Genomic DNA, 27127 nt, shown 5'->3' with positions numbered 1-27127 from the left:
TTTACTTATAATATTAATTATTAAGTAAATCTATTCATGTCCTTATTCGTAATTTGACACTTAAAAGCACTTTCTAAAAAGCTTGGCCAAACACAAATTATTTCTCAAAATTACTTTTTAGGCTGATTAGCCAAACACAAACTGTTTCTCTCCAAAAGTACTTTTTTCAAAAGCACTTTTGAAAAAAATACTTCTCAAAATAAGCTGATTTCTCCAACTTGGCCAAACAAACTATTACTCTACTCCGTTGGAGACCCTCCATCTTATCCTTTCTTTGTCTTGATTTAATCAAAAGTGTCAAACTTTTATAAACATAAAGGACTTTTTATGTTTACAATAATGGATAAAGGACCAAAATTGAACTTGATCCTACACACAAGGGACCGTTTTGATTTTTACCGCTCAAATCTCCTCATTTATATTAGGAGAGGAATTAACCCGAATGCCTCTGCCCCGGCACAATGCTCCACTTCTTCTCCCGCCAGAAAAAGCAAATTCTCCCACTCTCAGTCACGCGCCACCTCTTCTCCACTGCCGCCCCCGCGGCGACAACCACCACCGCTTCTTCAAATCTCTACTCAAAATACTCCTTCGTACCCCCACCTTCCCTTAAACCCCAAAACCCTAATTCCACTCAACCCCACTCTCAATCACCATCCAAAAAGCAGCCCAAACCCCGATACCGTCCGCCGTCATCACTGGACCGGACCGGCGAGAAACCGGTTCAGTCCAGGTTGCCATTCGACTTCCGTTTCAGTTACACAGAGAGCAGTACGGAGGTGCGGCCCATTGGGCTTCGAGAGCCTAAGTACTCACCTTTTGGGCCTGGAAAGTTGGATAGGGTGTGGACTGGAGTTTGTGCGCCTGTGGTTGACCCAAAAGTAGGGTCTGCTGAAGATGAGAAAACTGTGGAGGAGAAGAGGCGGGTTATGAGAGAGAGAATTCAAGGAGAGCCTTTGACGAATGCTGAGAGAAAAGCTCTTGCGGAAACATGCCAGAGGCATAAAACCAAGCGCCAAGTCAATTTGGGTATTCACTTTTTTATATAAAAAACATTTCTTTTGTGATTCCACAGAACGATTGTAGAAGATTCATATAGGTGACCCAAATGCATAGTTGATTGATTGATAATCATTTATTTTTTGATTAGACAAATTATATAATACCTGCATTGGAAAGAAATGGGTCTAACGTAGTTGAATGACTACTGACTAGAACTAGTTTAGTATTGAAGCATAATATTGATTGGGTTGATCATTTCTTTTCTGATTAGACTCAAAGTTAAGGTACTATATTGGATGAGGCAAGTTTTGATTTATTGTCTTTTACTGTTATTATGTAATATCTGATTTGCAAAATTATTTAAGTGGAGCTGAGAAAGTAAATATAGGTACTTTACCTTCGCACTTACTTGCTATGCCACGGGATAGATGCCAAAGACCCTTATGGTGTTGGTTTACATCATTGCATATTCTAATTGCATTAAATGGAAGTGGTGAAATTCTGCACACAGATTGGGGTGGTTTGCTGACTTAAAGGTGGTACTCAGCTGGGTTTGGTATTAACTTTTTATTGTAGTGGCATGATTGCACATGTACGACTTGAAAATTAGTATCATTTCGTAATTCCGTTGGAAAATTTGACAATTTAAACTGCATTAAACTTGTTTGCCAAGCATACATGATTAGATTATTCAAAGAAATCAATGTTGATATTCTGATGGCTTTGGTATGGCTGCCATCTAGATGCATATAGAAATGCTTTACATAGGAATCAACTCACCGTGTATCTTGAAGAAAGGGAGTTGAGAACAGGATGAATCAAATGTGTTATTAGGGCTAAATTTTAATCCTATATGGTTGAAGATTTTTAAACAATAATCACTAAAGTATTTTCTGAGTAATGGCTTTTAGGAAAAACTCAGGGAGGCTCTGAAAAGTGGTGCGTTGCCTAATATTTGGAGAGGGAATTTGGTGAAACAATTTAGTAATTAAGGCACTATGCATATTCTTATCAGTAACTCAGTCGTCATATGCTCTTGTAAAAACTGCTTGCTACACATAACACCTTCGTGTTCTTTTATAATACAAACCACGCTTGAGTTCTGCTATTTGCATTTATATTTTCTGTCATACACTGGGAAATTTAGTGATGTGATGTGCTCCATTTGGCATTAGGATCTTAGCCTTGTAATGACAATGGCATCAAACACTTCTTTCCTTCTCTACTTTATTGAGAGACGAAGTTGAATATCACTGGATGTAAGTTTCTATAGCGGGATTATGATAGCACATGATTGGAATACCTGTTTGCTGATTTTTCATCTTTGTTCTGCAGGGAGAGATGGCTTAACACATAACATGTTGAATGATATTCATAACAACTGGAAACATGCTGAAGCTGTAAGAATAAAATGTATGGGCGTGCCTACAGTTGATATGAAGAATGTTTGCACTCAGTTGGAGGTATCTCCGTCCTTCAAATTCAATGACATCCACTTTCTTTGCTTCTTCATCCCTTCATGTTATTGTTCTTCTTCTGAATTAAGTTGCTTGAACAGGTATCTGTTTACTTTGTTTATGGGGTTTATTCTCCAAAAAATATGGTTCTCTCAACTTAGAATCTCCTTTTTATGTTGTGCTGTGCCTTTGATTAGTAATGTGGATTCTTGTATGTCTCCTAGGATAAGACATTTGGTAAAATCATCCACAGACATGGTGGTTTACTTGTGCTCTATAGAGGAAGGAATTATCATCCCAAGAAGAGGCCTGTTATCCCCTTAATGCTGTGGAAACCTCATGAGCCTGTATATCCTAGGCTTATAAAAACTACTATTGATGGCTTGAGCATCGAGGAAACCAAGGAAATGAGAAAAAATGGATTAGCTGTTCCGGCATTAACAAAACTTGGTATGCTTTCTTGTCAATTGTGTTTGATGAGGTCATCTAGATTTGGTATGTGAAATGTATGCTACTATGCAGCCAAAAATGGTTACTATGGCAGTCTTGTACCGATGGTACGCGATGCTTTTCTCACCGAGGAGCTGGTTCGGATGGATTGTAAAGGCCTCCCAAAGAGTGATTACAAGAAAATAGGCTGCAAACTGAGGGTAAGAATTTCCCCCTTCTATTTTGTGTTGGACTTGTACTTGTTCATGCTATAGTTTTTCTTGTATCTTTCTTGTGGAGTACTATGATTTACGAGAAGAGGTGTAGTTTCTGTTATTCTTTTAAATACAAGTTATTTTCAATGATAATTTATTTGTTGAAATCTAGACTCCCTGGTTTGCCAATAAGGTGCTCCAAACCTTATTGACCCAATTGTTTAATAGAGGATGGGCCTGAGGTTTGGGTTTTATGTGGCGGGGTATGGGGCTTATTTATGGTTGCAGTAAGAGAAAACCCGGGTTAGTATCCATTGGGGTTCGACTGCTGAGATTTGAATTTTAAATCTCCACCCAGAGATAGTCTGAACATGCGGGTCTCTTTTATTGGCAATTCATGAAAAGAGCCCTTCCCCGTGCTTCTTGGGTCAAGCAGAGGCATTTGCTTTATTGTATCTTTTCCAGTGACATTGCTGGCTGCTGCAATAGGCAAAGCTGATCTAGAAGGAATTTGTGAGCATATGGGGCATGATTCCGCCCAAACAGGGATGGCCCATATAGATCCCCCGATTTCGATATCGACAAATTTGAGGATTTTATGAGGGGAGATTCAACTTGGATCCTGGCCCATTCAACAAAGCTTCAGTCACTGTTTGCAGTGGTCAATGGCTGTGACTAGGGGTGTTCATGGTTCGGTTTGGATCGGTTTTTCCCTAAAAAGAAACCAAACCAAGTAAGTCGGTTTTTCAAATATTAGAACCAAACCAAACCAATTAAGTCGGTTTTTTCTTGATTCGGTTTATGTCGGTTTTTTGTTTTTTTCGGTTATTTATCGGTTTTTTCTTAAATATAAGACATACACTACCAAACACATATTTCGGCGACCACATTTACAACGTAACACTATCAAATCAATTGCCCTTTGAGAAATCTATTATTTACCAAGATATATTGATGATAATTGAATCAAATAGTGATAAATAATTTAAGGACTCAATTAAAAATATACTATTTTTAACATGAAATAGATTCTTACACTTAACAAAAGAAAACTATCAATCAAACTAGAATGTAAAGGTAAAGACCTGTACTAAAAGTGCAAACGATTAACATTTACTATAATTTTTTTGAAACTTTGTATAAAAGTATACATATATATAGGTGTAATAATAAATTTAAAATAGCTACTCCTATATTCGGTTTGGTTCGTTTTTTTATTAAAACCAAAACCAAACCAAATTTGATCGGTTTTTAAATTTCAAAACCAAAACTAAACCAAACCAAAAAGTATTGGTTTTTTTGGTCGGTTTGGTTTGGATTTTTATGAACACCTCTAGTTGTGACCCCCCCCCCCCTCAAAGAAATTTCTGGACCAGATATGAAGAGGAACACCACTGAATTTGATCCAAGTGTTGTTTTCTGTCCAATTCTACTGTGATTTTCCAATTTCATCTAAAGAGAGTGGGGCTGTTATAGGGTTGTAGGTTAGGAGATAGACGAGTCTTACTTTACTTCGTACCTTTGTGAAACTAGTCTGGTAGGGTTTTTGAGTAAGATAGCTAGTGACAATGTTGTGTCTTACTATTTCACTTTTCAATGCAGGACATATTTACTAGCTAACGCTTTTGCTTTGCATCTTTCTTCTGGATTTCATGTTGTTCCTATTTTTCCTATGATTTCTATAGTGATATTAATATTGTCTCCTTTTGTCCTTTTGTTTTCTTGAGCCGAGGTTCTTTCGGAAACAACCTCTCTACTCATTCGGGGTAGGGATAAGGTCTGTGTACACACTATCCTCCCCAGACCCCACTAGTGGAATTTTACTGGGTTGTTGTTGTTGTTGTAGAGTGGGGCTTTATAGGGAAACTCCCAATTAAACATCTCGAGATATAGTTGTCTAGACTTAGTAGACCTTCTATATTAAAGCCTATTTTGAGTGAAGCTCCAAACATAAGAGATTACTGATCACACCCAACTATGCCTTATAAAAAAGACAAAGCGGTCCCTGCAAATATATTCCGGTTAACAAGTCCGGAGTCGAATCCCACAGGGAATTAACCTATCAATCACAGCTATTGGACTCACAGAAATTCACGTATTCAATCTTCAGGGATATTTAAGTAACATATTGGGTGTTTACTAACTAAATATTACGAAATGAAAATACAGTAATTAAGAACTAACTATGAACGGTTTGTAAACAAGAATTGGAACGATCTAAGGTTCTGATTTCCCCTGTTGTCGGAATCCTTTCCCCTATGTTTGCTATAAATTCATCTAAGTCTTCTCTATCGATCATGAGCACTGTGATTGTCGTAACTCTCTCCCGAGTAATTACAACAATATACTAGACATATTCTCCCGAATTACGCTAGCTATCTTTTAAGTACAACTCACTTAGATCGCACCCAAGGTTTCGTTATCCCTAATCCCACCTTTAAACCATTCGTATTGATCCCTCATATACGTTAGGAGTGATGATGTTCAACAACTACCTAAATATGAACTCTCTCCCGAGTAATCCACGCTAAATAGGAACAGTTAATTGAGGGCCCATCAATCAACAACAATAACCATGTAGTTGAACAAATAGATATAATACTATGGCAAATTTATATTAACATAACGAGAAAATCATCCTTTAACAAGTTCTATCAAAACCCTAGATTAGGAATTTAGCTACTCATACTCATAGTAACAATTTCCCAAATAATTTGCATAACTAAATTACAAAGCAAAAATGAAAGAATGAAGAATTCGATGCTAATCTCCTTCGAAAATTGCTCCAAACTTTTTCTCCCTTCCGAAATAGTTTCCCTAGGTTTAAGATATGTCAAAAGTCCTCAAAACAACATTTTTATATGTATTTATACCAAGTAGGGTCGAGCCCAGACGAAACACCCTTTCCTGCGCGAAATAGGACTTGGCTCTGTAAAAAATGTACAGCTGCGCCGCGCTAATGGACTTTGTCTGCAGCCTCTCACTTTTCTTGTCAGGAGCCTTTTACACTGTTGCGTCTCACCTTGCAGCGCCCCATGCGGCGCGGCAGTGTAATTTCCTCGAAGTGAACTTATTTTATCCTCGTTTAACATCCAGACTTGGTACACGACCTCCGAACACGATCCCGGCTTAATGTATTGGGCTTTTACTCAGACTTCAAAGCTCTGGATTGATTAATTTAGCTCCAAATTAACTTTTGAGCTCAGGATCACCTCCTGCAAGGCATAAAACACGTACTAAGTGTAATTCAGTATCATTTGAGCTCAAACATACGCAAAAATGCAGTAATTGGAATGTAATACTATGGCTAAAACACGAGCTTCTAGCCTAACATCAACACCCCACACTTAGACCATTGCTCGTCGTAGAGCATTTGAACTACACTACACCTAAGGGTAGCCTTTCATCAAACAACCTCCCTGATACACCATGCCAAGAATAATTAAAGTAGACTGAGCACCTTATCATAATATCCCACCCTCAAGATTCGACTCAAAAATACCATGCATTAGTCACTCGCCCACTTACTCTAACACAGAGGTCAATGACATTACCTTCCTTCATGAATCATGTGCCCTCACACAACAAAAGAGTGTAGTTCCATACACAATAAAATTTAAGAACAATTAGGAACTCAAAATAGAAAGAATTCACTCACTCTCAGAAATAATATTCATATGCCACAAAAGATGCACCATAGGCTTGCCTGTAGTGTACTACTCTACTAATCGAGCTCATTCAGTCTAGGATGAAGTAGGACTTTATTTGGTTGTAATGTAGGCTGAGGGGCGGTAGGATACATTTAGATATAAGAGTGGCTACACCTCCCTAAGCACTTTAATACATACATTTTAACATTCAATCCCATACTTATGTCAAACCATAACTCTGCCTTCACATCAATGTATATTACCCCATACTTCTTTAAGCACAATTACATTAAGAGTCATGACTTATCAAGGAATATATACCTTTTTTTTTTCACAGCAATACAACTATTTTTCCTTTCTTTTTTTTCTCTTTTCAATTCAAGTAACTCTTACTTTTTCAAAACAATGCATCTTTCTCCCTATTTCATTAGCTCAACTCAAAAGCCAAACCAGTCACCCCACACTTTAATCCTTTCAAGGTTCATTACAATTCAAGTGCTCATGAGAGGTAAAAGGGTTCAAATATATAGTCAATTCAAACAATTGGGTAAGACTTGTAATGTGGTTGCTAAAAAACAGGATTACAGGTTCAAAAGGGTTAACTACGTTACATAATATTAGGCAGGTAAAATATACATATCTGGTTCAACAAAGAAACGCCTATATCATTTCCAAGACTGAACAAAACTACTATTTCGCTTTGCAAATACACGGGGCAAGTTCTAGACATCAAATGCAATGCACCGAATAATACAAAATCTTACACACATATGACACATAACTCACTCAAGATCGGACTCATCAAGACACTCTAGCCAAAACCGTTAAGCACAATTATAATTACACAATTTAAGGCACTTATTTAATAGTCAAGAATTGAGCCTAGGTGTCACAATTAAGGCACTTACCACTCTCAAGGCATATGTAGTTAAGGGAAATTGATCCTTTAAATTAGCTTCATGAGTAAAGATTCTTAATTCTTAAAATAAAAAGATCTAACTACACCCGGTTCAAGCAAAACCCTTGGAAAAGAACCGCGGCACAAAGAAAAACCAAGGGGGAATTGTTACATTACCTAAAAAGAAACTAAAATAAAAGACATATTTTTGGATTTTCACACACACACACACACATTTTGCTAACCTACTACATGGTTGTAGTAGGTTAGCATTGTATACATATTTGATTTGCCCAAATTAACCTTGCCATTTCTTCTAAGTTCTTTGGTATGTCATATGTAATTGTGTCATTTTATCAAAACAAAATAAGAAAATTGCAGACAACTCCTTGTTATCATCCAAAAGCCCCCCCCCCCTCTCGATCTCTCTCTCGACACAGTAGCGCAAGGCAGCTTCAGCTATCTCTTGAAAGAGAAAAGTTGAGTGACTGAATAAGAAAACTAAAGATAATTATTTTTCTGCATCTCTCAAAAATTCGCCCAAAAAAAACAGCAATTGTTCAAGATGGTTTAGATGGAGAAGCATTTTTTCGGGGTTATCTTCATATTTTTTTGCATTTTAAAAATAAAATTACGTTGGAATCTCAACCTTGCAACAGAGCAATCAACTAAAGATGCTCATTCTAACAAAACGAAATGCAATTAGAAGTTTGGAACTGATCAATCTTGAAGCCTTAATTATGTGTTCAATTCTCAAATTTGATCTTCATATTTCAGACATTTTTGCGGTATCAAATTTTAAGGAACATGAAAATTAGGGCAATTTAGGTGAAATTTCATGGAAGATTTAGTTGGGCTTGCAAATCTAACGTTGAAAGTAAAACACGGAGCTCAGAATTTTCTTCGACTTCATCTTTGCAAATATACATGACTCCATTTCCCTGATTTCTTCTTCAACTATGGATAGATAGAGGAGAGAAGAGAGGTGAAGGGGTTATGGGAAAGAATTCTGGAAATTTGGGATTTATTTTTGGAAAATGTAGAGATGAAATGTGAATTTTTTTTTGTAAAAGGACAAAATGCCCTTAAGTTTAATGTAGTGGCAGTAAATAATGGGGGCATTTTGGGCAAATCAAATATGTATACAATGCTAACCTACTACAACCATGTAGTAAGTTAGCAAAACCCTATATATATATATATATTTTTTTTTTCTTCTTCTTTTGACTCATCTCCCTCAAGAAACCAATCGACGAAACCCATCGTCGGGAAGAGTCGACTAAACACTTAATTACTAGCTATTACATACCAATAGAATTCAGAATTATAGTTTACAGACCACAATATCTATGAAAACAAGAAACAAATCAAACAAAACCAATTGGCAAAATAAAAAAAACAAGTACAATCAAATAGGAGCACCCCACCCCACACTTAAGAGATTGCATTGTCCCCAATGCAAAACAGACAAATCAAGAGTGAAAAGAAGGTGACTCCGTGAGGCCCAAGGCCTAATCATCAGCACCCTCGAAGGTGCTCAAATACTCCTCATCATCTGAGGGAATGGAGTTCACATCCTCATCGGGTGGCAGCTGTCCCCCTCTCGTCAACCCCAACCACTGTTGAGTGATAGCAGAAAGAGGGTGATCTTGCTGCAAGAGTTTGATTTGGAGATCCGTGACCGAAAGGGAACGAAGAACCAAGTAGCTGACCATTTATTCAGGCTGGAAGGAGTTGAAAAGAAGGTTGAGGTAGAAGAGATTCTGGAAACTTTTCCAGATGAACAACTACTAACCATGAGTCTCGAGGAAGCGCCATGGTATGCAGACATTGCAAACTACCTGGCTAGCGGTATTTTTCCTTATGACCTTTCCTCTGTTCAAAAGAAAAAGTTCTTTCGTGATTGTCGCATGTATTATTGGGATGAGCCTTATCTGTTCAGGATTTGTGTTGATAACATGATCCGGAGATGTATCCCCGAGATAGACCAGTTTTTTATTTTGCAGGCTTGTCATGCATCACCATATGGTGGGCACTTGGGGGAGTGAGGACAACTGCGAAAGTCTTGGAGTCGAGGTTCTATTGGCCAACACTGTTCAAAGATGCACATCTATGGATAAAGGGGTGTGATGAATGCCAACGAACCGGGAACATTTCCCATAGACATGTTCAAGCATGATTTTACCAAGATCGAACCGCATCCGAGTTAACAGGGCATAGATCAAACACACTTTCAGTCGGGGACATCAGTGTCACTTTGAGTGGGTGTGATCTTGGCATTAATCAACCGCAAAACAACCCTGGCTGGCCGCTGTAATGTTGCCTTCTTCATGTCCTTGTGGAATTCATTCACATCCTGTGTCCATGCGGCAGAAGAGTTAGCGCCACATAACAGGCGGCGGATAGTCGGATAGTCTGGCCAACTCTCTAAAAGAGCTTGTGGGAATGCTCTGTGAATCCCATAATCCGATTGGTCACCCGGGAGGAGAATGAAATCACTTTACCCCTTACCTGCACTTCATAAACCGTATCCAGGCTGGCTTCAGGTTGCCAGTTAGCATATAATTCTTTGACTAGGTTCACATTCACCGCATCACCCGGATGGAACAGACTGTCGAAACCCAAAGCCCGAATGTTGTTGTATATTTCACCATATTTGCGGGGCAACTTCCCATCGTCAATAGCAACGTCAGGGTCCGGGTTCACCGATGGGACAAATGTCTGAAACCAGTGTTGAGCATGGGTGGGGACAACCCATATACCATATTTGCATGCTGGCACCTCATCCGCATCAAGGTCAATGCGCTCCTCTTCTTCCTCTACTGGGGCGGGGGGAGATGCACGTCTCCCACCACGACGGCTACTAGAAGCAACCTCAAAAGAAGCAGTGTTAGAGCGTTTGCTCGAGCGGCGAGACATTATACCTGCACAAGACTGAACAATATTAGCCACAACACGAAAACCAAAACAAGACCAAACGGGGTAACCACCCGTCCACCCCACACTTATGTTATTGGCATGTTCACAAGTAAATGTATATCAGGGACTCAGATTACCCCATTGGAAGTGCGCCACAAGCAATCAACAATCCCCCCAACCGCCAACATAATAGTACAACCACAAAAGCATGGACTATACTATCTGAAAATACAAAATTAAGAAGCTAATCTAGTAACTATGAAGAGAAAGAAAAGAAGTTATACTAATGCACTACTAACAAACTTTAGAAAGTACAATACAACACTACACAAGCACATAGAATGAATCGAACATTCCAATTGCACCTAGCACCACCTTATCTCATAACAATTATCCTTTACTAAGCTACAATGTCACCTTCTATATCATTGAGGCATTTAATCAAACACATGGTATTCACCAAAGTTACTTCATAATTTCAACTTTAATTCTTCCAAGATTACTACACAACCATACCAATCAACCATCTTACAACCACCACAATGTAACAAGGGCACAAAGTGCTCCAAATTTGCACAAATATTCCACATATTTTAGGCCATAAGGCACCTTCACCCAACTTCACCATCAAACCATTCTATAAGCCTCAAGACATAAAAACTCTTCCACAATTAGAAGCACAATGGAAACCCCACAAGTTAAGCACCACGCATGGCCAAAATAAGCAAAGAAATTAAACAAAAGAAAAAATTTAGCACAACTACACTACCTAGGGCTTAGTTCAAAATAAACTAATACTACTCAACTACAATAAATTACTCAAAGAAAAGAGATGAGAGTAGAGAAACTTACCTTGAGGATGAATGGAAAGGGTGAGAGGTGTGTGTGGGAAAGGAATTGAAGAAGAAAAGAGATTGGGAAATTGGGGGAAGGTCTGTGCGTTTGGTTTGGGTAAAGAAAGAGAAAAGATAAAAAAAAAAGGGTGGGGTGGGGTTTATCTGAACGGGTTAGTAGGGAAAACTAAAAAAGAAAAAAATATTTTTTTAAATTTTTTATTATTATGTACTGTCGCGTCGCAGGGTGAGGCGCCCCATGCGGCACGGCAGTGTAAATTATCAGACCCATGCACTTTTGTTTCTCAGACCCGGTTGGCCTAGCGCGGCGCATGGCACGGTGCCCCATGCGGCGTGTTAGGCCATTTTTCACAGAGTTCACTTTATTTTCGACATTTAGCTTACGGGTTGCACCCCAACTCTATTATGTACTTATTTTATGTCCAATTCATGCTTGTACCTACCCAATCAAGTCTAGTGAGGTTAAAAATTGGGTTGCCTCCTAACAAGCGCCTGATTTAATGTCGCGGCACGGCGTAGGTAAGCGCATTTAAGGTACGCTCAATATCGGAGGCTCTGTCATATGGTCTCGGACACTCCTTTTGCCTCATCCATGCCCACATAATGTTTCAACCTGTGCCCATTGACTCTGAATGTGCAAGAGTCATTTTTCGCAGCAATTTCTATGGCACTAGTGGAGTGAATTTCAACCACACGAAATGGCCTTGACCATCGTGATTTCAATTTGCCCGGAAATAACCTTAGTCTTGAGTTGTATAGCAATACCGTATCTCCGGGTTTGAAATTCTGCTCAATAATATTTCTATCATGTATCATCTTCATTCTATCCTTATACAATCTTGTGCTCTCAAAGGCGTGATATCTGAACTCATCTAGCTCGTGCAACTCCGTTACTCTACTTGTGCCCACGGCTTCAATATCAAGATTTAACTGCCTCAACGCCCACCAAGCTCTATGCTCCAACTCTACGGGTAAATGACACGACTTCCCAACACCAACTTTTATGGCGGCGACATGCCAATTGGAGTTTTGAAAGCGGTTCGATACGCCCAAAGTGCATCATCTAACTTCTTTGCCCAATCTGTTCTAGTTGCATTCACAATTTTAGTCAGCACATTCTTTATTTCTCTATTCGAGACTTCTACTTGCCCGCTTGTTTGTGGATGATATGGGGTGGCCACCTTGTGGCGTACATCATACTTCTCCAACAACTTTGTAAAGGCTCGATTGCAAAAGTGAGTGCGTCTGCCACTGATTATTGCCCTTGGGGTGCCAAATCGGGTGAAAATGTTCTTTCTCAGAAAACCAATTACCCCCTTTGCATCATTTGTAGGGAGTATTGCAGCTTCTACCCATTTGGATACGTAGTCCACGACGACGAGTATGTACTTGTTGCCATATGAGCTGACGAATGGCCCCATGAAGTCGATCCCTCATACATCAAACACTTTTACCTCTTGAATTGGGTTCATGGGCATCTCATGTCTGCGGGAAATGTTCTCGGTTCGTTGGCATTCATCACACCCCTTTATCCATAAATGTGCATCTTTGAACAGTGTTGGCCAATAGAACCCCGATTCCAAGACTTTCGCAGCTGTCCTCACTCCCCCGAAGTGCCCAACATATGGTGACACGTGACAAGCCTGCAAAATAGAAGACTAGCCTATCTCGGGGATACATCTCCGGATCATGTTATCAACACAAATCCTGAACAGATAAGGCTCATCCCAATAATACATGCGACAATCACGAAAGAACTTTTTCTTTTGAACAGAGGAAAGGTCATAAGGAACAATACCGCTCGCCAGGTTATTTGCAATGTCTGCATACCATGGCGCTTCCGCGAGACTCATGGTTAGTAGTTCATCTAGAAAAGTTTCCAGAATCTCTTCTACCTCAGCCTTCTTTTCAGCTCCTTCCAGCCTGGATAAATGGTCAGCTACTTGGTTCTCCGTTCCCTTTCGGTCACGGATCTCCAAATCAAACTCTTGCAGCAATAGCACCCATCGAATCGGGCGCGGTTTTGACTCTTTTTTAATTAAGTACCTGAGAGCAGCATGGTCAGGATAAATAATTACCTTTGAGCCTATCAGGTAAGACCTGAACTTGTCAAATGCGAACACCACTGCCAGCATCTCCTTTTCGATCACAGTGTAATTTAGTTGGGCTCCACTCAACGTCCTGCTTGCGTAGTATATTTTATGCATGATTTTATCTTTTCGCTTCCTAAGCACTGCTCCCACAACGTAGTCACTCGCATCACACATCAGCTCAAACGGTTGCTCCCAGTTGAGGGCAACTATGATAGGTGTTGTCACTAGTCTCTTCTTTAATTCCTCAAAAGCTACCCTGCAGTCATCAGAAAACACAAAAGGGTGATCGTTTTCAAGCAATTTACACAAAGGGGTTAGCAATTTTGGAAAAATCTTTTATAAATGTCCTATAGAAACCGGCGTGCCCAAGAAAACTTGTGATTGCTTTGACGGATGTGGGTGGTGGAAGCTTTTCTATCACATCAACTTTTGCACGATCCACCTCAATACCTTTACTTGACACTAGGTGCCCCAAGACTATACCTTCCTGTACCATGAAACAACACTTTTCCCAGTTGAGTACCAGATTAGTCTCGATACACCTTTTCAACACTCCCCTCAAGTTCACAAGGCAATCATCGAATGAATTCCCCACCACTGAGAAGTCATCCATGAAAACCTCCATTATCTCCTCTACCATATCTGTGAAGATGGTCATCATGCACCTTTGGAATGTGGCGGGTGCATTGCATAGGCCAAACGGCATTTGCCGAAAAGCATAGATTCCGTAAGGGCAGGTGAACGACGTTTTCTCTCTATCCTCTGGGGCAATGAAAATCTGATTATACTCTGAGTACCCATCTAGGAAGCAAAAATGAGACCTCCCTGCCAATCTATCTAGCATCTGATGAATGGCAGTTGGAAGTGGTCCTTCCTGGTGGCCAAGTTCAACTTCCTGTAGTCTATACAAATTCGCCAACTTGTGACTGTTTGTGTAGAGATCAACTCATTCTTCTCGTTTTTCACTATCGTCATACCTCCTTTTTTTGGTACACACTGCACTGGGCTGACCCAATTGCTGTCAGAGATAGGGAATATGATTCCCGCATCTAACCATTCAATCACTTCCTTTTTCACCACTTATTTCATGTTGGGGTTCAGCCTTCTTTGATGTTCTCTGGAAGGTTTGTGCCCGTCTTCCAGCAGAATCTTATGCGTACAGAAGGCCGGGCTGATCCCAATGTCTGCAATGGTCCATCCAATTGCAGTCTTGCACTCAGTTAGTATCTGCAAAAGTTGTTTTGCCTGTACATCTAACAAACTGGATGAGATAATAACAGGTGGAGTTGAGTTAGGTCCTAAGAATGCATGCTTGAGATGATGGCAATGACTTCAGTTCCAGCTTTGGTGGCTCTTCTATTGACGATTTAGCCGGAGGAGTTTTTCTTTCCTCCAAGTGCAAAGGCTCAAATTCAAGCTCCCTTTTCCAAAAACCCTGGCCTTCAAGAGCAAGTACCCACTCTGCCAAGTCTTCACCATTAGCTTCGTCTAAGTTCATGAGACAGGCTGCTAGAGGGTCTTTAATGTTCAATGCTGCATCGTCCTCCTCCAACACTACATCCACCGCGTCTATTAGAGAGCAATTGGCAAATTCACTGGGTCTGCGCATAGATTTCTGCACGTTGAATGTTATTTCTTCTATCGTTTAATCTCATTTTTAGCTCTCCAGTTTCGCAATCAATTAAAGCCCTCCCAATGGCCAAGAATGGTCTCCCCAAAATTATGGGAATTTCCTCGTCAACCCGACAATCAAGGATGACAAAATCTGCTGGGAACACAAATTTCCCAACCTGCACCAATACATCATCTAGAATCTCGAGGGCCTTTTTACAGTTCGGTCAGCCAACTGTAGTAGCATAGACGTGGGTCTAGCTCTTCCAATGCCTAGCCTTTTGTAGATAACTAGGGGCATAAGGTTTGTGCTTGCTCCCAGATCACAGTGCCTTAGCAAATGCAAAGTTGCCTATTGTGCAAGGGATTGTGAAACTCCCTGGGTCAGACAACTTCTCAGCTATGGGTCTCGTTACACCAACACTACAGGTCTGAGTCGGTGTAACCGTGGCCAAGTCTTGGAAGTCGAACTTGCGGGACATCAAGTCCTTCATCATCTTTGCATACCCAGGCATTTCCTTTAAAGCATCAATTAATGGAATGTTTACTTGAATCTGCTTCAACATCTCCAAGAATTTCTTGTACTGCTCATCTTTTTTATACTTAACCAATCTCTGTGGGAATGGTGCTGGAGGTCGCTTCTTCCCTGTAATTTGGTTTTTCTCTTATTCGGGCACTGCTTCTACTGTCGGTTCCGGTGAAGCTTCAGTCTCTTTCTCAACCACCTCTTCGTTGTTGGTGTTTTCTTGCGCATTTGGTACCGTCACCTTAGTTAAACCTGCTGAATCATTTATCTCAATGGGTACTGGCACCAATGTCTCAGTCGACCTGCTTTTGGGAGCAATTTCTTGCTCCAGATCTAAGTCCCTACCATTTCGGAGACTCACTGCCATCAGCTGCTTCAGGCCCTGCTCTTTTGGATTGATTTGGGTGTCCCATGAGGACGATTATTTAGGGCCATGAAAATCTATCCTAACTAGATCTCAATATTCTTAATCGCTGACTCATGTGAGTCTACTCTGTCAGCTAGTTTTTCGGTGGTCCCAATCACTTGTTGCATCATACCCTCGAGTTTAGCAAACCCATCTTGATGTCTCACAATATGTTGTTGTTGAGGTTGTTGATAAGCCTGTTGCTGATTTTGCTGGTTGTATCCTTGTTGCCTTTGGTAAGGCACCATTTGCCCCTCTAGTCGCATAGCCCTATGATTATTGTTGTTATTGTACTGCTGCTGAGCTTGTCTGTATTGCTGATTTTGCTGGTTGTATCCTTGTTGCCTTTGGTAAGGCACCATTTGCCCCTCTAGTCGCATAGCCCTATGATTATTGTTGTTATTGTACTGCTGCTGAGCTTGTCTGTATTGTTGATTTTGCTGACCCCAATTCTGACCACCTGGTCTCGGTCCCCCGTAGTTGGCCACATAATTCATGTTCTCCTGATATTGTTGACTATCACCTTCAACACTCCATGAGCAGACATATGGTTGGTTAATGCATGATGTACATAGACCCCCATTGGTTGCATCAACTATGTGTACCTGCCGCTTTTGGCCTGATTCTTCAACCTTTTTGGTGAGGATGCTCATTTGTGTCATTAGAGTAGCCATATTTTCAGCTATGGAGTTAGCTCAGTCTAGAGCCACTGAGCGAACCACAAGAGTGATGGAAGCGTTCCTTGTTGTCCATCCTGAGTTTTGTGCCATCTTGTCAAGCAAGATCTTGCTCTCTCTGAATGTCTTGCTAAAAAATGCTCCACCTGCCGAAGCATCAACATTAGCTTTCAAAGTATCTGCTAAACCCATGTAAAATCTCTGCCCCAACACCTGCTCTGGAATGCCATGATGTGGACATGTAACCAAGAGACCCTTGAATCTCTCCCACGTTTCATGCAGCGTCTCAGTGGGTCTCTGTTTGAAGCTCAATATCTCATCAATTTGTTGAGAAGTCTTGTTGGGTGGATGAAATTTGCTCAAATATTGCTTGACTAATTCCTCTCAAGTAGTGATGGAGTTGATAGGGAGTGAATTAAGCCAAGTCTGGGCTGCTCCTGTCACTGAGAATGGAAACAACGACTAACGTATTGCTTCCGGTGTCACATTGTGTTGTCTCTGTGTGGCACAGATTGAGAAGAAGTTCTTTAGATGTTGCTGAGGATCTTCAACGTATGACTCAGAGAGTAGTCCCTTGTTCTGTAACAGATGTAGCATGTTATTTGTGATCTGGAATGAATCTGCTTGTATCTGAGGGACTACAATAGCAGTTGCTAAGTTGTCAGTTGTGGGTTGTGCCCAGTCATATAGTGCTGCTTCTGTCACAAAAGGTGCCACACCTCGATCGATTGGATCATTTGCGTTGTTTCTGCTATTTGGGTCATTCACGTTGTCCCTGTTGTTTAGATTATCGTCTTCCATGTCTGGTTCAATTCTTTCGGTCGAGTTCTGTTGTTGTTTGCCTTTCCTGTTTGCATGGTTCAATGCCTTGAACACCTTCTCAGGATTTGATAATGCTTCGAATAATTCTCTAGTTCTTGAGGAGTTTCTAGGCATGCACCTGTAACAACCACGACTACAAACGTTAGAATTTCAATAATCAGTTTAAATTGAAGAAAATTGACTACACTAAGAATTTTTGCACTTCTTTTTAACTGCAATCAATAACATCGTTAATTCCCCGACAACGGCGCCAAAATTTGATCACGCCCAACTATGCCTTATAAAAAAAACAAAGCGGTCGCTGCAAATATATTCCGGTTAACAAGTCCGGAGTCGAATCCCACAGGGAATTAACCTATCAATCACAGCTGAACTCACAGAAATTCACGTATTCAATCTTCGGGGACATTTAAGTAACAGTGTTTACTAACTAAATATTACGAAATGAAAATGCAGTAATTAAGAACTAACTATGAACGGTTTGGAAACAAGAATTGGAAGGATTTAAGGTGCTGATTTCCCCTGTTGTCGGAATCCTTTCCGCTATGTTTGCTATAAATTCGCCTAAGTTTTCTCTATCGATCATGAACACTCTAACTGTCGTAACTCTCTCCCGAGTAATTACAACAATATATTAGACATATTCTCCCGAATTACGCTAGCTAGCTTTTAAGTACAACTCACTTAGATCGCATCCAAGATTTCATTATCCCTAATCCCACCTTTAAACCCTTTCGTATTGATCCCTCATATACGTTAGGAGTGTTGATGTTCAACAACTACCTAAATATGAACTATCTCCCGAGTAATCCACACTAAATAGGAACAGTTAATTGAGGGCCTTTTCAATCAACAACTATAAGCATGTAGTTGAACAAATAGAGATAATACTATGGCAAATTTTTTTATTAACATAATGAGAAAATCATCCTTCAACATGTTCCATCAAAACCCTAGATTAGAAATTTAGCTACCCATACTCATAGTAACAATTTCCGAAATAATTTGCATAATTAAATTACAAAATAAAGATGAAGGAATGAAGAATTCGATGCTAATCTCCTCCGGAAATTGCTCCAAATGTTTTCTCCCTTCCAAAATAGTCTCCCTAGATCTAAGATATGTCAAAAGTCCTCAAAATAGCGTTTTTATATGTATTTATATCAAGTAGGGTCGGGCCCATACGAAACACCCTTTCCTGCGCGAAATAAGACTTGGCTCTGTAAAAAATGTACAGCTGCGTCGCACCATGCACCGCGCTAAAGGACTTTGTCTGCAACCTCTCACTTTTCTTGTCAGGCAGCCTTTTACACTGCAGCGTCGCACCTTGCGGCGCGGCAGTGTAATTTCCTCGGAGTGAACTTATTTCGTCCTCGTTTAACGTCCAGACTTGGTACACGACCTCTGAACACGATCCCGGCTTAATGTATAGGGCTTTTACTCAGACTTCAAAGCTCCGGATTGATCAATTTAGCTCCAAATTAACTTTTGAGCTCAGGATCACCTCCTGCAAGGCATATAACACGTACTAAGTGTAATTCACTATCATTTGAGCTCAAACATACGTAAAAATGCAGTAATTGGAATGTAATACTATGGCTAAAACACGGGTTTCTAGCCTAACATCAATTACCTTTGGCATTTTTCCTCGGAAGGATATGAGTTCTGTTGGGATGGATTAAATTTTCAGTACTTTTAAGAACTTGGAGGACTATCAGTGGTTATCTTGTATGTTATGGACCATTTTGATCGAACCCAAACTGCAGGGACTATTTTAGGATTTTTCTTGAAAAAAAGCCTGTCAAGGAAAAAACTCTTGTACTCTTCCTCTTTTAATCTCTCGCTAGTCTTATAATTGCGCGTGTACACTATCTCAATAAGAAAGAACTATAAAATACTGTATAAATAATATATTAAAATATTATGTTTGAGTGATAAATAAAAGTTTATTTTTCCTAAAATGATGAATCTTCATACAAGTTCTCAATCATTAGTCAATATGTTTAACTAAAAATTTATTAATTCAATCATTTTAAATTCATAAGTTATCATGCTTCTTTTTCAATTTCAGCAATCACATATAATCCTTAAAAACATAAGAATTTTTTGAATTTTTTTTTTGAAAAGTTATTCCCTAGTTCATTTTAGAAGACTCAAACAGGAATAACAAATTGATAGAAAATAATAATTTTGTTTTCAAAAAAAAAGAATGCAACCGATTTAATTTTTTAATTAATAATAAATACTATATGAATTATTTTAAACAGATTAGAAAATGAATAAATTCCCAGACCCCTCCTGCTGGGATCAAACTGGGTTTGTTGTTGTTATAGAAAATGAATAAATTATTGTAGCTCATTGTATAATCAAATTACATAACTTATACGAAGAAAAGGTGTTCTGAAAAAGAAAAAGAAAATAAATAACACTAAACCTAAAACTTTAAAAAAAAAAAAAAAAATAGAGCACGTCAAGGACTCTTAAACAAAAAATTTCACAACAAAAAGATAATTATATGATTTCTCATATCAAAGTCCTAAATTTTGGGCTATTAATTAAATGTTTGTCCCTAATATTAGAAAAATAATTAATGACAATTCCTGCATATAAGGAAAATAACTAAAATTACTACTCTGTCCAATATAAAATATATTCTTGAAGGGTAAAAAAGGCGAACGACATTTTGCTAAGGGCCTTCGTGCTTTTAATATAGTATAGATATAGATAGATAGATATAGATATAGATATTCCTGTTTGCTCAAAAAAAAACTTCTGTTTTGTTAGTTTTCGTTGGCCTGTTGGCCTCTTTTCTTTTATATGAACCACCTAAAAATCATATTTTTTGAGAGTTCGTGAATATTATGAGAATCAAAATTTTTATTTACCATAACTTATACGTGAAAGAAACTTAAAAGTAAGATGTTATTACTTGGCCTAATTTATAGAAAATTGCGAGGTAAAATCTTACTCAATCTCTAATTCCTAATAATTAGGAGTTCTGCGTAGATCAACTAAGAAAAAATTTAATAAGAAAAAAATTATTTGATTACCCAAATATTAAAAAAATAGTTAAATTATTATCTTGTCCAATGTGAACCCTATTTTTAAAGGGCAAAAAAGGCAAACGACATTACGCTAATGGCCTTCGTGCTTTTAATATAGTATAGATAATGATCATAAACTATTTCGGACTATGAATACCTACCAAGTATCCAGTACGATACACGGAGAACTTGATATGGAGACAGGTTTTCGATTCGTGGACCGTATGTCCACCTGGCTAATCCAGTCTTGAGTCCAGGAAAAACAGCCATTTTTTTCTTGAATCAACAAATACATTGGTTGATAAATTCTTTTCCAATAATGAAGTAAATAAATCAAGAATTAATAAGAAATATTCACTTTAATTCAACTATAGAATAGTCACATTTATTGTATGCTGGTAAAAAAAGAAGTTTCATATTTTGTTGGCAGACTCAAGCTGGTAACAGTACTCATTTTGTACCTGTGCTATGTCGCTATTAATGTCTCTTCTGTTTCTTTTCATTTTTTTCCCCTCTTCGAACAATTGATCTTTGCCCTAATTTATTTATCTTCATCGTTAACCAGCGGTGGTTGCTCTAGTGGTGAGAGTTCTTTAGGAGTCTGAATCACCAAGGAAGAAAGTGGTGAAAACCACTCTTGGCCCCTGGGAATGGGGGTTTAGAGGGGTGAATTTACCAAATCAGAAAAAACGGATGAAACAATCATGGTCATCACTCATCTTCTACTTGTTTACTTTTAGAGTTCTTTGCCTTGATTTAGTGGTGTGTTAATATTCCTAGAACTGCAGTTAATTGCATATTAGTTTGGTTGTCTACCTCCTTCAGTTTACTTGCTTTGCTACTTGAAATAAAGACCTCAACTTAGAAGGGCCAGATATTTGGAAGAATGCTGTGATATCCATTTGGAAAGCATAGTGATTGGCATGCTTTTAAGACCAAAATTTAATTGATGTTCAAAGAATGTTCTGATATCCATGTGGATGATATAGTGATAGCTTGCTACTAAGACTATGTTTGAGTGGATTACCTTATGTCATGGCAGGATTTGGTCCCTTGTATACTCGTAACGTTCGATAAAGAGCAGATCGTGGTATGGAGGGGTAAAAACTACGAACCTTCTGCGAATGGGTTCTTCCTTACAGAAAGAGAACCATTTGATGACTCAAATAATGATTCTGATAATCGTGAGGAAGAAAACGAAAGCAGAAAAGGAATTCCTGGTGACAGTGATTATGATTCTGGCGATAGTGATTAGATCTTCCATTGATAAATTATCTAAATGTTGTTGGCTTCAAGCAGTTATATTTACTGCAAGTCAAGCCAAAGGAAGTAACAATATACAATACAACGACCAAATGCAAGGTAATGGTTTATATGTTCTTTTTTTAATAAGGAATAGTTAGATATATGTCCATCTTTATATTCTTGTCTAAAGATGTATCTGACTACGTTTTGATATTATTTACAGAGAACACTTGCAGATCTTAGGGAAGAATCAAGATATGCATGATTAAAAAAATTCACTTCGCTGTCATTCATTGTATATAGATAACATGTATTTTTGTTGGGTGAGAGTCTCATGTGTGGCAACACATCTCAAGTGTTGGCTCTTCAAAAACTTGGAAAATTACCAGCCCCTGCATCCCTCAAAAGGTAGGGATTGGCAACTTGGAATAGGTGTAGATATATTGACTCGCACATGGTTTTGCCAGGAGTTCATAATGTCACACTTGCTTGCTACTTTATGGTGATTATTTAAGTCCCAATTCCTGCCAATGTAGGTGGAAGTTTCTCCTGCAGTATTATACTAACCTGACAAATGTTCTTGGTGGATCTCAATGCAATCAGATCCTAAAATCACTATCTTATATGCACATCCCGATGTTACCCATATGTCTCAGGAATAATGTTTGTCTGGATTTTACATCAAACTATATTAACTTATTATGTTAATGTGATTAAAGAATGTGAGAATTCTCCCACCTACTGTTATTTCCCGGGGAAACCTTGTTCTTGCTCTTTTGGCCAAAAATTTCATTCACCGCCCTTTGTATCTGAAAGTTGTTAACCAAGATTCAGTGTGGCAGTTTCCTTGCTTCTACCATAACTTTTTTTTAAACGAAGAAAGTTTCCTTTTACAAATAAATTTGTCTGGTTTTGAATAATTCAAGTAAATCAATTGCTTTACGTGTGGGGTTTCTCTTTGCTAAAAAAATTGCCACGCGAAAAATGGTAACGTCGAAGGGGTTAACAGATTATGTGAGCTGGTAGGTTAACGTTGACATGTTGATAAAAGTAGGACTATGAACTTCTGATTAACGTTTGAGGGTGCCACACGTACAAAAATTGTATCTTTCATTTAGTCATTTCAATTATTATGTCGTATATCCCAACAACAACCACCCAGTATAATTTTACTAGTGGGGTCTGGGGAGGGTAGTGTGTACGCAGACCTTACCCTCCCTACCCTGGGGTAGAGAGACTGTTTCCAAATAGACCTTTGGCATCCTTCCCTCCAAGAACTCTCTACCTTGCTCTTGGGGTGACTCGAACTTACAACATCTTGGTTGGAAGTGGAGGTTGCTTACCATCAAAGCAATCCCTCTCGTCTAGCAAGATAACCTTATGTCGTATAACCCCTCTACCATAAATGAACTTTCGTTGAACACGATAACTAACCTTTATCTAGCAAGATAACCTTATTTTGGTCACAGTTGTGTCATCTCAATTTTGTATCATAGACTCTACTAGATAGCGACTTGCAGAAGCTAGGATTCTGAATTTAAATTGAATAGGTTCAACATTGTAATTTTTCTTAGATATATGCGTAAATGTTAATGCAATATCATACAGTGATCAAATTATGGAAAACAACTGAAGATATCCGTGGCATTTCAAACAATAGAAGCATTTTAACATATATTTTTTCAAATCAACATTTATCAAATTATTAAATTTGGCACTTGGAACCAAGCTGATTAGCTGAATTGTATTAGTTTTCCGAAACTATCAACTTTTACATGTAAATTATCAGAGAGTTGATTGTATGTTGTTCATGTTTTTCTAACGCGTGTAATTTTTCTATGGTAACAATTACTCTTGGAGGGTGTTTATTTGAACTAACAAAATATTTCTTTCTGTACGACATATTTTCTTGGTCCATGTAGTTTAATTATTAGTGCTATTACTGTATACGGCAAAAATCGGCGGTCCGATATTACGGTCACCAAGGCGCCTCGAAGAAACTACCTCCCTAAGGCTCGAGGCTATGGTCGAGATTCATCCCCGAGGGCTATCGACGCCCGACCTCGGGGCAGTATAGATCAACGGTTATGGTGAAAAAGTGGGAAGTTCACAAGGCGCGTAGCTAGAGCCAACAAAGTATGTCATGCTAGTCTAAGCCCGCATCATGGCATTAATTGGTTGTACCATCTCCATATTTTTGTAATAAATGTATTTGTACTATGTTGTGATTCCCCCTCATATATAAAGGGGATCCTTATCATTTTGTAGGGGTCGGATGCTCAATATTGAATACACAAGAACATTCTCTGCTCTAAAACATATTCTCTTGGTCTCATTACTTCCATTTATTGCTTATATTCGTTGTGTTCTATTTATTGCTTATCACTGATCATAAAGAGCCACCACCGTAGCTCTCATAATTGTTAATCTCCGCTCGGTCGCCTGAAGTCGGCCACCCGACTCGACCCCGAGGCCTCATACACGACAGCTCGAGGCCCCGATCTCCAGCCGTCTGGTTTAACTATCACATCGTTTTTAAGCTATAATTTTGCCTTCTAATCTTTTTCCTTAGCATTCATTGCCTAACAACTATCATAAAAATAGATCACGTATTTTTAGAACCACAAGATCAAATTTAATTGTTATTACCATTTTTACGGTAAACAGTTTGGCGCCCACCGTGGGGCTAAAAGTAATAGTGATTGTTTTCTTATTGGTTTAACTACATAACGCAGGTTACCTTTCACACTTTTTCTTCTCCAAGATCTTTGATTTCAGGTCAAAAATGTCTAACTCAGTAAACAACAATCTTGAGAACCATGGGGAGAATGGTGTGGATGTTCCAGGTGTTGGCGTACCGCCACGAAACCCTGACTCCCTGAGAATGCACCAGAACCTATTCCCGTGAACGCGGTCTCACGCGATGCCCAACACGTCGATATAAGCTCCCACACTAACAGTAGCGTACATCAAGGAGATCAAAAAGAAGTCCAAAAATCCCAACTAGGGAAGAACGAGAGGTTAGCCTTCACGTTATTTTTGAAATGTTAGAGGCACAACAGCTGGCGATTGCTCAGCTGCAAAATCACCAGAAAACTCCCAGCACGGTAGCACTGGGGACGGCTCCCTCAGCCGAGCAGGTACCAGAGAGATCAACAACGGGTCAGAAGCCGAACCCGCCATCGTAAAGATGCTCGAGGACCTCACAAAGAGGATTGAGTCGGGAAAGAAGAAGATAGAAGCCAATGACAAGAAGGTAGAGACCTACAATTCCAGGGTCGATCAATTTCTAGGCGCACCCCCGATTCTGAAAGGTGTAGATTCGAACAAATTTGTGCAAAAGTCATTCCCTCAAGAAGCGACCCCAAAACCCATTCCAAAGAAGTTCAGAATACCCGAGCTTCCGAAGTACAACGGAACCTCAGACCCCAACGAGCACGTCACTGCCTACACTTGTGTAGTGAAGGGAAACGACCTAAGGGACGACGAGATCGAGTCCGTCCTGCTAAAGAAGTTTGGGGAAACACTCTCGAAAGGGGCCATGATGTGGTATCACAAACTAGCTCCTAATTCTATAGACTTATTTGCAATGCAGGCAAATTCTTTCATAAAGGCAGATGTCGGTGCCATCAAAGTAGTAACAAGGAAATCCGATGTCTTCAAGATCAAGCAGTAGGGAGAATGAGATGCTACGAGAGTTCGTATCTCGCTTTCAAATGGAACGAATGGAACTACCACCAGTCTCTGACGACTGGACAGTGCATGCATTCACTCAAGGTTTGAATGAACGAAGCTCGGTGGCTTCAAAGCAGCTGAAACAGAATCTGGTTGAATATCCTGCCATGACTTGGTCGGACGTCCACAACTGATACCAATCAAAGATCGGGGTCGAGGACGAACAATTAGGAGCCCCATCGGGCTCGGTATACCCAAACATGCTTCTGGCGAATGAGTCGAAGCCGAACAAAGAGAGATACCAACCATACACCAAAGATAGAAAAAACACCCCGAGGCATAACATACCCCGGAATGATCAATGAACAGACCTAGGACAGAACCCTCGGGGACTCGTCAGCAGAGCCGGGTTCGATAGGCACTTAGGGTCGGCGAAGGTACCCCACTTGTCGGAGTACAACTTTAACGTCGATATTTTAGATATCGTGTTCGCCATCAGTAAGATCAGAGACGCCAGGTGGCCGAGGCCTGTACAGTCAGATCCTTCGCAAAGGAACCATAACTTAACATGTGAATTTCATGGCACACACGGTCACATGACCGAGGATTGCCACTAGCTCCGGGAAGAAGTAGCCCGACTACTCAGCAAAGGTCACCTCCGAGAATTCCTCAACGACCGGGCCAAAAATTAGTTCCGGGAAAGAGAGGCGACCAAGAAGAACGAAACAAATGAGCCACAACATGTCATCCACATGATCTGGGAGGCATCGATGCCCCATAAGAACCCATGATCAGAAGAACAAAAATATCCATCACCAGAGAAAAGCGAACTCGGGGTTACATACCCGAGGATGCTCTCATATTCAACGACGAGGACACCGAGACCTTGTCTCATCCCCACAACGACGCACTGGTAATATCTTTCCTTGTAAATATATTTCAAATTAAATGTGTACTTGTGGATTCAGGTAGCTCGACCAACATTATCAGGTCGAGGGTGGTAGAACAGCTCGGACTGCTTGACCAAATTATGCTCGCCTCTCGAGTCCTCAACGGATTCAACATGGCGAGCGAAATAGCGAAAGAGGAAATCACCCTCCCAGTCAACGTAGCCGGCACAACCCAAAATGCCAAATTTTATGTCATCGAAGGAGACATGAGATACAATGCCTTGCCGGAAGGCCATGGATACACTGCATGAGAGCAGTACCATCAACCCTTCATCAAATGATGAAGTTCCCAACAAAGGACGGAATAAAAATCGTGTACGGGGAACAACATGCAGCAAGGGAGATATTCGCAGTACACAACATGGCGCCGACACCAGTACCTCCACCTTCGAAGGAGCCAAAAGATAAGCAAATAGTAAAATAGCAATAAAGCTACACTCTCGGCTACCCCCGACTAAACAAAACAAAGGACCGTATCGAGTCCTCATAATAAGCAATTGAATCACATCGAGATCTGAAGCGCCATCAACACTAAGGTATGGTCGTCTCCCTTTCTTGGCTACATTTTATACTAACCTGAATGCAGGTATCCGATTGAAACTGCCGAAGCGCTTCCCAACTCGAAGGCCTTAGGTTTCAAAATCATGCATTGCA

The 27127-nt window shown here is 39.7% G+C and overlaps 1 protein-coding gene and 1 non-coding gene across 2 annotated transcripts; both read left to right on the top strand.

Annotated features, from left to right (window-relative positions):
• Positions 1–427: 427 nt before the first annotated feature.
• LOC104239270 (CRS2-associated factor 1, mitochondrial) lies at positions 428–22585 on the top strand. The gene is made up of 6 exons (XM_009793865.2): positions 428–1029; positions 2338–2465; positions 2684–2909; positions 2982–3109; positions 21646–21965; positions 22072–22585. Exons 1-5 carry the CDS (start codon positions 462–464, stop codon positions 21856–21858), a joined length of 1263 nt encoding a protein of 420 aa, XP_009792167.1. The 5' UTR covers positions 428–461; the 3' UTR covers positions 21859–21965; positions 22072–22585.
• LOC138882066 (small nucleolar RNA R71) lies at positions 16961–17067 on the top strand. The gene has a single exon (XR_011403540.1). It is a non-coding gene; the product is annotated as a small nucleolar RNA R71 (small nucleolar RNA).
• Positions 22586–27127: the final 4542 nt, after the last annotated feature.

The sequence above is a fragment of the Nicotiana sylvestris genome, chromosome 1 (genome assembly GCF_000393655.2).
Source record: "Nicotiana sylvestris chromosome 1, ASM39365v2, whole genome shotgun sequence".
NCBI classification, from domain to species: domain Eukaryota; kingdom Viridiplantae; phylum Streptophyta; class Magnoliopsida; order Solanales; family Solanaceae; genus Nicotiana; species Nicotiana sylvestris.
The sequence above is the reverse complement of the archived record's forward strand: the minus strand, read 5'-3'. Positions and strand labels throughout refer to the sequence as shown.